At 53.4% G+C, this 12,264-nt stretch overlaps 1 protein-coding gene across 2 annotated transcripts; it reads right to left on the reverse strand.

The window, feature by feature from the left end:
* Positions 1-1,323: 1,323 nt before the first annotated feature.
* Positions 1,324-11,611, reverse strand: LOC134160631 (UAP56-interacting factor-like). 2 transcript variants are annotated; one of them, XM_062612823.1, is made up of 9 exons: positions 11,457-11,611; positions 10,286-10,429; positions 6,920-7,062; positions 4,356-4,489; positions 3,764-3,845; positions 3,302-3,345; positions 3,142-3,216; positions 2,258-2,369; positions 1,324-1,501 (listed from the first exon to the last, which is right to left on the reverse strand). In XM_062612823.1, exons 1-9 carry the CDS (start codon positions 11,533-11,535, stop codon positions 1,406-1,408), a joined length of 909 nt encoding a protein of 302 aa, XP_062468807.1. In that variant the 5' UTR covers positions 11,536-11,611; the 3' UTR covers positions 1,324-1,405. The 2 variants fall into 2 exon arrangements, with proteins under 2 accessions (XP_062468807.1, XP_062468806.1); XM_062612822.1 differs by having other exon boundaries at positions 2,179-2,369.
* Between the last annotated feature and the right edge of the window lie 653 nt (positions 11,612-12,264).

The following is a 12,264-nucleotide window of genomic DNA, read 5'->3' on the forward strand; positions in this document are numbered from 1 at the left end:
CCCGGGGCCCGGCCCGCAGGCGGCTGCTGCCCCCTTGGGGTGCTCGGTGCCTGCGGGCTCGCTCCGTTCTCAGCACGCTGGGTTTGCTCCTCTGCCCGCAGGTTCTCGTCTGTACAAAGCCGGTTTTGCCTCCCGCCGCACGGGAACTCAGCACCCCTGTGGGGATCCCACCCCTTCCCTCCAGTGAGGATGCTCGATCCCACTGCCATGTACTGACAGGAACCCCTGCCTCCTGACATGCACCCATGCAGCCCATGCAGCCGTGCTGCACCCACCGTGCCACGCCGAGGTCCTGAAGCCTGTTGGAGGAAGGGAAATAACTGGAGGTGACACCGGACAGGTTAGTGTTTTATTCAGTGCATTGGACTCATACATGGCCATGTTGTCACTAACAGCATCTCACACATTGCTATAAACCAGCAGAGCCCAGTCTCCTGTTAGATGCCCGGGGTAACATGTAAAGCAGCCTATCAAGTATTTACTGTAATGAGTGTAGCTCCGAGCCCAGTGCCAGGCTGTGTCCAGTGTCTGGTGCTGGGTTGCAGCAGTGGCTGGAGAATGGATCTGTGACTCATGGTTGGTGCAGGACTTCGTTCTCTCAGCCCACATTTATGGGGTGCTGGCAGCCCTGGGTCCCTCCTGCAGCTGCTGGTTTGATTGTGCTGGTGCTCTGCGCACGTGTGAGCTGCACCTACCACATCCCTAATGCACAGCTATGAAAAACCTGACTGGGGCCGGGGCAGCCTGTGTGTGCTCCATGCCAAGGACAGTCCCCCTGGCAGCACCACATGTCCACCCCATCCCTGCAACCGGGGAGCAGCAGGGGTCACAACAGCACAGCAAACCAAAGAGAAACACAAGGTGCTCAGGCCTGACTGTCAGGGCAGAGCGGGATGCGTTCAGGATGGACACAGCACACCTCCAGCACAGAGAACAAACTGGGCAAGGAGTTGGATGCTGGAGAATGCAGCAGCTGAGCATCCCACCAGTGCCACTGCTGCAGCACGGGTTCTGCTGCCTGCTCTGAGCCCAGCATAGGCAGGCCGCGTCCTCAACCCTTCCCACCCATGGAACAATGCAGGGAAGGCTCCATGGGTATGGCTTGGAGCTGGTCCTCGCTCCCTCTTGCAGGGCAGCACAGGCTGACAGGGCTGGTGCCAGCCCTGTGGATCTGCAGCAGAACAAATTGACCTCCACTCGTCCCCATGCATCACCCTGCTCCTGTGCTCCGGCCCCAGCTCTCATCCTGCCCCATACCTGCCCTCACTTGCTCATTCACCCTGCGTGTAAGGAAGGAGACAGCGCGTTGCCAAAGTAGCTATCTTGGAGGAAATAAATCTATTGAGCTTTATTGAGCTGCCCGTTGCGGGGCCTGGACTGTGAGGGCAGTCCCTGAGGAGCGGTGCTAGGGCATGGTGACTGTCCGGCCGGCGCTCCTGGCTGCTGTAAAGCGCCTCTTATTCCTCAGACCAGAGAACCTCTCATCCAGCGTCAGGCTGGTCTGCAGGGGAAAGGGAGACCGAGTCAGTCCTGCGCCTCGTGGCAAAGCATGGCCAAACCTGCAGCAGGGTATTGATTAGAGCCCATCAGTCAGGACGGTGCTTCGCAGCCAGTTAGTCAATTAAACCACTCAGCACACGGAGACAAGGAGCTTGACAGACCGGGTGCAGCTGGAAAACAGCTTCAAGCAGCACCTAGCTCCACGATACCGGCCATCCTCGGCAACAACAGGAGCAAGCACGTTGCATTTGAGCACCAGGCACCAAGTAAAACCAAACCATCCAGACAAGGAACGTCCAAACAAGCAGTGAAGAAGCTGGAGCAGGATCTCTGACCTGCCCCAGGGCTCTTGGACCATACTTCACCACAAAACTGGCACTGAGAAGGTCACCAAAGCAAAGAGAGAGCAAAGCCCACAAGTGCTGTGTGTCTCTGAGGAGCTGGGAGCACTGACAGTGGAACAGTCCCTGCCGTCCAGGACCACTCACAAGCAGGATCTCCCCGCTCCGAGCAAGCACATGGACAGGCCAAGAGGGGACAACGGAGTGGGGAAAACTGGGCTGAGTCTGTAGCCGCTGAACAGTCTTCTCAGATGCCTTCAGTTCAGTGAGCAACCCAGCCAACACGGCCTCTGCTCCCAGGTCAAGCTACACAAACCCGACCGGCAGCCCCAGAGACCTGAGCGTGGCGTGACCGGGTTAGTGGCAGGGCTGCTGCAGGGTGCGGGGTGCTGCCTGTGCCGTCCACCATCCTCTACCTGGTTGGCCATGGCGCGGAAGTTGAACCTCAGCAGCACCCCCTTGGGCTGGGGCTTGGCTGCGCGCGGCGGCGGCCTCCGGCTGCGCAGGAACGGGCGCTTGGGTCCGGGCCTGGGGAGAGCACAGACCCGCAGTCACCCTGGATGTGAAGGCAGCCGCTGCCTAATGCCTGAGACCAGCAAGGGAAGGAGGAGACACCCGGGTGCCCCTATGGCCCATGGCACGTCTCATGGTAGGGTGGGTGAGGGAGACACTGTGTACTATGAGGGTGGCAAAACACTGGCACAGGCTGTCCAGTGTGGTGGTGGCTGTCCCATCGCTGGAGACATTGCAGGCCAGGCTGGATGTGGTTCTGAGCAACCTGGACTAGTTGGAGATGTCCCTGCTCTTTGTGGGGGATTGCAACTGGATGAGCTTTGAAGGCCCCTTCCAACCCAAACCATTCTGTGATTCCATAAAGGGTGTCAGGAGAGCTATCATGCCAGCCCTGGGGACTGTGTCAAGACAAGCCTATCACAGGGTGCTTCCTACACCCAGGACATGCCAAGAGCCCTCACCCACCCCCCTCTGTGCTCATCATAGTGCTAGGGCCTGGCTCAGCCCAGGGGTGAAGCTGCTGCCCTGCAGCACAGCGAGCACACCATGTCCCCGGGGTGCAGGGGACACCCCATCTTGGGCACGGCCAGCCTGCAATCCCCCTCCCTACTCTGGGTAACAAACAGCCACATGGGAATCACCATCCTCTGGCAGGTACACTGAGAAGGGAACAAGGCATCATTTGCTAACCACTTTGGGATCATAGAAGCCAAGCTGCCATAGTTCTAAAGGGACTGGGAATGCTTTTGCAGGGTCCTCACATGAACAAACCCCTCCATTTACTCACGGGCCAGCCTGGCCTGCCTGAGGATTGGCCACAGACACCGTCAGAACCGCTCCAGGGCTGGGTTTCACTTGCCACCTGCCGAGACAGGGACATGGATGCAGCTTCGAGCCGAGCCTGCAAGAGCACGGCGTGTTTGCAGCGTGCTTGGGTCACCAGTTACCTTCTCATCCGCGGTGGTTTCCTGTTGCCATCAGCATCCATCTGCTGGGAAATACATTTGAAATAATTACTTAAGGATTAGCTCTCAGTGACTAAGGCCGTTTCCTCTTGTCCCATCCCTTGTTCCTTGGGAGCAGAGCCCAGCCCCTCCTGGCTCCATCCTCCTGTCAGGCAGTTGTAGGGAGCCATCAGGTCCCCCCTGAGCCTCCTCTTCTCCAGACTGAACCCCCAGGTCCCTCAGCCGATCCCCATCACACTTGGGCTCCAGGCCCTGCACCAGCACCATTGCCCTTCTCTGGACCCACTGCATGAAAATCTGCCTGTCCTGCAAATACTTCCCTAGCAACACACTCATCGTTAAAGTCTTGCACCTGTCCCAGGAACTTTTGGGATCAAAGATACAACGGGTAAAACTGAAGCCTTGTCACCATCAGAAGAGAACAGAAAACGTCACGATACTGACCCCTCTCTGAAATCTGGCTTTGAGAAACTGCTGCTGCATCCGCTTCTGCTGGAAGGCTGGTGCCCTGTTCAGCCGGAAAGGTCTGGGGGAAGAAGGAGAGAGAAAAGGACATAGGTGAGCATGATGCCAGGTCTCTCCTGAAGTTAAGTGCTGCAATGCCTAACCCAGCTTGGGATTAAAAAGCAGTAGGGGAAGTAAATGCAGGTCTTTGTTACCAAGTTCAGCCCAGCAGGTTTTCTGGCAGCAAAGCTGTTCAGAGGAACTTGTTTTTCTGCTCAAATGAAACAACAGTTTGTGTTGGTGCTGAGCTCTGCTTCTTAAAAACAGATCAAAAAATCACAGAACCCCCAGACTGGTTTGTGCTGAAGGGACCTTAAAGCTCATCCAGTTCCAAGCCCTTGCCATGGGCAGGGACACCTTCCACTGGAGCAGCTTGCTCCAAGCCCCTGTGTCCAACCTGGCCTTGAGCACTGCCAGGGGCATTTTCCCCCTGTAGCATGAGCACGTGGCTGCAGTCACTCCGAGGAGAGGCCCGGGGCTGCCCAGGGCACCTCTGGAAGCCAAAAAATCCCCAAGTTACTGAAGATTTTACCTTCTCCCTGCGGCCTGGGCGCTGGCAGCGGCTGCTCTGAACCTCCTGGGGCCTGGCGGTGGCCGTCGCCGTCCCTCTGCCTGCACGACGCTGCTGCTGCTGCTCTTGGAGAAAGCGTCATTGTTCGTGTTGCCCTGAAAGAGCAGTGAGAGCTCAGCCACTGCCACCTGCCCCACAGCCTCAGTGCATGAAACAGCAACCATGCAGGCATGGAATGGTTTGTGTTGGGAGGGACCTTAAAGCTCCTCCAGCTCCAACCCCTGCCACGGGCAGGGACCCCTTCCACTGGAGCAGCTTGCTCCAAGCCCCTGTGTCCAACCTGGCCTTGAACACTGCCAGGGATGGGGCAGCCACAGCTTCTCTGGGCACCCTGTGCCAGCACCTCAGCACCCTCACAGGGAAGAGCTTCTGCCTAAGAGCTCATCTCAGTCTCCCCTCGGGCAGGTTAAAGCCATTCCCCTTGGCCTGGCCCTACAGGCCCTTGTCCCAAGCCCCTCTCCAGGTTTCCTGCAGCCCCTTTAGGCACTGGAGCTGCTCTCAGGTCTCCCCTTCAGGAGCCTTCTCTTCTCCAGGCTGCCCCAGCCCAGCTCTCTCAGCCTGGCTCCAGAGCAGAGCTGCTCCATCCCTCGCAGCATCTCTGTGACCTCCTCTGGACTCACTCCAACAGCTGAATGTCCCTCATGGAGGCAGCACAAGCACCAGGACATGACCATCCTTCCCTCCACTCCTCCATTGATCCAGCATTTTCTCTGGCTCTGTCTGGGGGGAATCACCCCATCCTGCCCTGCAGTGCCAGTGCTGATCACTGACTCAGCCATGGTTCCCTCCATGCTCTCAGTACCACTTGCATTTGCTTCGGAGGGGGCTCATCCCCATGCTGTGTGCTCAGCGTTCCATGTATTCTCATTCCCAGCTGTTTTTCCTTTGCAACTTCAGTCTCACAGCAGAACAACCCTGCGCTTCTGGTGCTTTTTATTTTCCTCCTTTGATATTTTCTTGCTGGGACCCAATTCCTCAGGAACTCTATTAAAAAACTGGCCTCTTACATGGCCTTTTGTATCTACGCCAGGAATATTTCTACTGAGCAGTGTTGCTGGAGCCTCAACATTTGGAGTCAGTATCCACTGCTGTCAACACTCGGTTCATGGGCATCAAGCTACAAGTACCAGGAAGAGCATTTCATTCTAATGGTGCAGAAATCCAAAACCAGAATGAGTCCATGGAGAGCAAACCTCACCCAAGCAAAGCTTTGTAGCTTTGCTCTAGTTTCTTTTCGGTCATTCACTCTTTCTTGTTTGGACACATTCGTTGCCCATTCCAAGCCCTGAAGCATGAAGCACATCAGAAGACCCCTCATCAGTGTAGGTCCTCCTGCAGCTACTTAATACCAACTGCCATGGGCTCTAACTCATCTATTTCTGTGGGACAACCACCACCAGCGCTCCTCCCCACTAACTGGGAATGTGTTTCCAGATTCTTCCCACTTGGTTTATTTCTGCAAAATGGAAGCTACAGCAGAGTTATGCCTCCTAGCAACTGCTTATCCCTCCTGGTAACACCCAGCCCTGCGCACTATCTTAGTCATCCCACTTTCCTTTCAGGAATAACCACACACCATGCACATGCATGCTCAATTAAGGCTCTCTTCTTTATAACCCCGGGACACAGCCATTCAGTGTCCCATTGTGTTCACCACTTTGGTGGGGTTGTAAAAGCTTACTGAGAATACATGACCTCCTAATTGAGTGGATCTCCATCAGTGCAGAAGGAACAGCCCCCTCTCACACAGGACTATCTATTCACTTGATTTCCACCCTCTACACCAAGCCAGTTTCATGGTAGTGACACCCAGCAGAGAGCTGTGAGAATGACTTTAAGGGTGAACATGGTCCATCTTGAGTGTTAAAAATAGCTCAAAAAAAGAAATGAAAATATTTCAATCTTTTCTTTTTAAGTGTTTTTGAGCAGAGATAAGACCAAAACACTTAAACTTGTAAAAGGGAAAGCCATGAATGAAAAACTAAGCATTTTGCATGGAAGAATATCGTCAATCTGTCCCATGGCTTCATAGCCCTGGGAATCAGTGTGTCTATGGGGGATACCCACTTGCTAGTGAAAAGTACCTCTCTGAACCAAAGCTACCTGAAGTCACCAACAGCCTGGCCTTTGCCTTCACTACATGTTGGAAGGTGCTCTGGGTGGAGGACAAGTAACGGTGACTCCTAACACACCTCCTCTGATGTGTGTGAATTGGAATTTGGTTTTATGGAAATATTTTAAACTCATTAAGAACACATTCCTAAAAAATTTGTCTTTGTAACCCCCTCGGGAAATGATTCACTCCAATTATGCCAAGTCATAAGCTCATAAAACCAACTGGAAAATTGCTATTTTATATGCATGTGCCTGCACTCACCTCTGCATACAAATGCAGTTACAGGCACACACGAGACGGGGCCTGGACATTTGTTATGCAGATTGTTCTTTGGGGAGATCCAGGATCACAACCCCAGCAGGTTTCCGCATGACATTTGGGAACAGCTCTGCCTTCCTCACCCCCGTACCTCTGGAGCCGATGCCTGGCGATTTAAAGGGCTCACTCCATTCAATGCAGCAGCTGCTCTTCTCCTGGGACCAGGCACAGCATTCCTGAATTGTCTCCGGTTGAACTGTTGTTGTCCAAACCCTCTTCTAAACCGGGCAGGTCCTACAAAAACAAACTCTTTGTTTAGCATCCTTCAAAGCTCAGTTCACATTTACAGTTTTGCCAGTGGCTTACACGGTGCATTTAATATGATACAGGAGTGTCTGCAGGAATAGATGCAAGAATCGCATTGAGTTAGTCCAGAAAAGTAAAGTAACTTTGCAGAATCTTAAATAATTTATCTTTCCAATAATAATTCCCACTCTGTGTGGGACACACAACCGCTTACAAACCACTCTGTGATTTGATGGCTCTGGGATTTAATTTGAAAGAATATAAAAGAGAAAAGCCTTCCGCAACTCTGCCTCCTAATAAAGGCAGGAACACTTGCATCAGGAAACCTGTCACTCTCTTGTCAGAGCTACCATTGCTGGGAATTCACCGTGAAATGGAAAAAGCCTTTGGATACAGATACACAAGTGACGCGAGCATTCAGTCCCACAGCAGCCTGGGAGAGCTCTAACTGCCCACATTATAGAACTTGGTAAGCGAAGACCAGACCATCATTTTTATATATTAATATATATCTATTTCTTTAGTTATTTTCAGCATGACATATCCTGACGTACTGTATACATTGAAGGGTGCCTCTTCTGCTGCTGTTTTACCTCACTGCACAGCACACACACACTAACAGCCTATCTTGCCTTCAGTGTCTTCCCCTAAGCCTGTTTATGAAGTGTGCTGAAGCATCAAGCAAGGAGAAGGCACCCAGTCAGCCAGAGGTGCAGTGCACTAAAGCCTAATTACTCCACACGATAAACTTCTGTAGTCATAACGTAGACCTTTTCCAGGTGGCTATAGACACGAGTGAAACATGCATACATACTCAGACAGGTGTACTGATCACTTAGGCCAGGTTGGACGGCGCTTGGAGCAAGCTGCTCTAGTGAAAGGTGGCCCTGCCTGTGGCAGGGGTTGGAGCTGGAGGAGCTTTAAGGTCCCTTCCAACATAAACCAGTCTGTGAGTCTATGATTCTATGATCAGGCATGGCAGAGGGCTGCAAGGCAGTAACCCTGGACCTCACTGATACACACTCCAGAGCAGTGGGATGCATGTATTGATCCTACACCATCAATTCCTGCATGACAGCAATTCATAATGACTCGGAGCAGTCAGAAATGAAGTGCCCTGAGGCAGCAGTGATGCTGCTGTCAAGGGCCACCACCACAGTGATTAATGAAGGCTCCAGCCCCAGGGTGTGTCACTGGTTGGTGCCAGCTTGGGCTGGTTACACTGGAGGCCAAGGGAGGTGACTTGAGTTGCCCTGGCTCCAAAACAAAAAGGCACCAGGGCATGTCCATGGGAAGGAGCTTCTGAGCAGCTCATCAGGGTGCTGTCTGGGAGCACCCACAGAAATGCAATTCTGTTCACTAGCTCTGGGGGGCCAGTGGCTATCTCCTTTGCAAATGATGGTATTTCTCCCTGCAGAAGTGCAGGTGTGTAAATGTTCTCCTGACAAACACCTGAATTTGGACAATCTGTGTCTTTTTGACCAGAAGTGGTCTTGCTGGGTTGAATGGCCTTTTTTTCTCTTCTGGGTCTGCTCCCCCAAGAAACCTGGAGAGGGCCTTTGGGCAAGGACCTGTAGGGACAGGCCAAGGGGAATGGCTTTAACCTGCCTGAGGGGAGACTGAGATGAGCTCTTAGGCAGAAGCTCTTCCCTGGGAGGGTGCTGAGGCGCTGGCACAGGGTGCCCAGAGGAGCTGTGGCTGCCCCATCCCTGGCAGTGTTCAAGGCCAGGTTGGACACAGGGGCTTGGAGCAAGCTGCTCTAGTGGAAGGTGTCCCTGCCCATGGCAGGGGTTGGAGCTGGGTGAGCTTTAAGGTCCCTTCCAACACAAACCAGTCTGGGGTTCTATGATAAAACCCCACAGCAGCAGCATGTGGGGAAGCCACATGTGCTGAGCACACCTGAGTCAGCCAAGAAGCTCCTCTGCCCAGCAAGTCCAGTCTGGGAAGAAGCCCTCATGTCTGACAGACTGTTTTTCCAAGAAGATCTGAAATTCAAATTTCTTGCCATTAAAAATCCTCTTTCTCCACTGGGGAGATTGTTTAAGCCCTGTTCCTGGAGGGATAACGCACTTCACTGGCACAAATGCTCTTACTGGTTTAATCAGCATAATACCCGTCTCTGTCTTCTGTCATTACAGCACTGGGCTGATCTGATTTTGATAACAGTTATCATGCCTCAGCCCTGAAGGGTCTGCGTTTCAGCAGGGACCAAAGTGAAATGAGCCCCTGAGTAATTACAGGCTAAATTCCCAGTTGCGCTGAGCTTCACAGAACTGCTCCGGGCATCAGCACCACAAAGCATGGTGAGTGTCTGCACTTGGCAGGGCTGAATGCAGACTCAGTTCAAGCCTAGGAAACACTAGGAGTAGCAGAAATAAATCTAAAAATGAAGAGGAAAGTTCTCTGTTCTGAGGAACAGCTCAAACAAGGTATTTTGTTCACTTTATTTGACCCTGAGTAGTCACTTGAGTGTGGAAGAATATCAAAGCCTGTGCTTTGACAGAGAAAATCAATTTGCAAAGGGCAACAGTCATCATTCTGTTCTGAGCCTGAACGATTCTGTGCTGGAGACCGAGAACTTGGGAGTGGAGGCAGATTGGAGCCAAGCAGGATCGTTCCCAGCAATCCCACTGTCCTCATGTGCCACTGGCACTCCAGAGGAAGCCTGCGAAGACACTACTGCAAAATGCCACCAAAATCTGCACTGACGTCATTTAAAGGGGAAAAAATAAAGCAAAATGGTGCTAGAGGTGGTATTTCATGCAGCAGGTAACGATGGGTTTGTAGGTGAAAGCTTGTGGAACCAGAGATTAGCGTGTGATCACTTGGTATCATCATAAAAATAGCATGGCTGGCAAAAGTGACAAATTAGCTCCAATAACTGAGCTATCAGAGACAGTTACTGAAGGGGTAATTTAAGTGTGTTCTGGGAAAAAGAGGATTAGGAAGAGGAATAATTAAAATATGCAAAGCTAAAGGGAATAGAGAATAGATATTAAGTCACTTTGAATTAGTAATTCATGAGAGGGTGGAAGGGAGAGAAATGGATGAATTTATGCCCTGAAAAGGCCCTGATATTCCATTGTGTGGAGAGAAAAGCTATTCAGAGCCCGAGTGCATCTCACAGGCACACAGGGATTAGATAGGAGAAGGCTTTAGGAGCTGTATTTGGTCACACAAAGGTGTTTCCAGCTCGGCAGGCCTCACCTACCTTGCAAATTCCTCTGCATCCAGGCACGGAAGCGGGGCCGCCCGTACCCGTACACCGAGTTCCTGGGCTTGACCTGCGGCCTTCGCCCGTCCCCCCCGGCGCTGGCGTCTGTCTGCTCTTTTCGGTGGCGTTTTATGATGTCATCTAGATCAAAACAGCAAAGGGGAAACCTGTGAAACATACCAGCAACCTGGAACACCTACCACAACCCATTAAAACTGACCAACAACCTGTAAAACCAATCAAGAACCCATTAAAACCTGCCGGAGGAGAGATTGAGATGAGCTCTTAGGCAGAAGCTCTTCCCTGTGAGGGTGCTGAGGCGCTGGCACAGGGCACCCAGAGAAGCTGTGGCTGCCCCATCCCTGGCAGTGTTCAAGGCCAGGTCGGACACAGGGGCTTGGAGCAAGCTGCTCCAGTGGAAGGTGTCCCTGCCCGTGGCAGGGGTTGGAGATGGAGGAGCTTTAAGGTCTCTTCCAACACAAACCAGGCTGGGGTTCTGTGAGTATCACACATCAGCAAACAGAAAAAGGTAAATGACAACTGAGGGCGCTGCTATGGCTGTAAACCCTCCCAGCAGCATTAAACCACGGGTGCATCAGCCAAGGGATCAGCTTGAGTTCACAGTGGAAAATGTTGCGCTATTCCTGACAAGTGGCTCATTGCTGGGAGGACGCGACACGAGCTCCCGGGTAGGGAGCTGACCCAGGGATGAGTTGCCCACGGCAGGGGTTGGAACTGGGTGCTCTTTACGGTCCCTCCAACCCAAACCCGTCTGGGATCCGCCGCCTTTCCTTCCACACGGCGATGTCACAGCGATAACCCCCGGGACCGGCGGCGCCGCGGGTGCTCCTTGTGCGGCTCCCGGTGCCAGCGGAGCGGCAGCACCAGCGGCTGCTATAAATACCCCGCGCCCCGACACGGCTCCAGCTCCATTTCAGTACCGCGATCGTTCTCTTGGGGCTCTCCCCGCCGGAGCCGGGCGCTGCCCGCTCAGCACACGGACCGCTTTGGAGCCCTTTCTTCCCCCCGGGATCCGCTTCCACCGCAGCCGGGTGCGGGCGGCCGGGGGGGGGCACAGACCCAGCCCTGCGGGGCCGCCCTACGCTGCGCTGCCCGCCCCGACCCCGCACAAAGAGCCCCCCCGAGGCCGGGCCCAGGCCGCACCTACCCAGGGACATGTCGATCTCCTCGGCCCCCGGCTCCGGCCCCGCCGCCACCGGCCCCGGCTGCGGCCCCTCCGCCTCCATGGCTCCGACCGGGCTCCGCCGCCGCGCAGTGCGCCTGCCCGGAATGTGCGGCCCTGCCCGGCCCCGCCGCCGGCCCCCGCCCCGGGCACGCCGGGCCCTGCTCTGCCCCGCGGCGCTCCCTGCCCCGGGTCTGCGCCCCCCTGCACCCGGCGATCGCTGCCACCCGGAGGGACGTGCTGGGGCTGTTCAGCCGGGGGGAGAGGAGCTGCGAGGACACCTCAGGGCAGCTTCCAGTGTCTGAAGGGGGCTGCAAGGACTCTGGAGGGGGCCTTCATCAGATTGCGGTTGTGCTTTTATTCCAGTCAAGGAAAGCGGGAATTCCTGCATCCATTTTTCCTTTTTCCTCCAGGTATTTTAGTTCCTGTGAGTTGATATGGCCCGGAATATTTTTAATCGTGTTATGAAGTTCTGCTTTACAGAAAGAGCTGTTTGGCAAAACTGCAGCAGATGCACAAATAATTGCTATTCATGTACAAAGAGGGTTATTTCTGGCTGCTATAGAGGAAGATAAAAGATTTCATTAACCCTACCTTAGAAAGCACTGAGTATTAAAGAGGTTCTTGTTTCATCTCTACTACACTTTTCTGCCATTAAAACAATTGTGTGGGTTTAGTGTCTCTTTATGTTTGATGAAGGCCAAAAAAACACACGTACACAGCAGATTTATAGCTAACAGAAAGCACATTTCTAATAAAATGAATAGTTAATTGCAAGATTCTCTGTCTTAGA

Source organism: Pezoporus occidentalis, unplaced genomic scaffold (assembly GCF_034315485.1).
Source record: "Pezoporus occidentalis ecotype Australia unplaced genomic scaffold, CSIRO_AGI_Poc_V1 ctg161, whole genome shotgun sequence".
In the NCBI taxonomy this organism is placed as follows: Eukaryota; Metazoa; Chordata; class Aves; order Psittaciformes; family Psittacidae; genus Pezoporus; species Pezoporus occidentalis.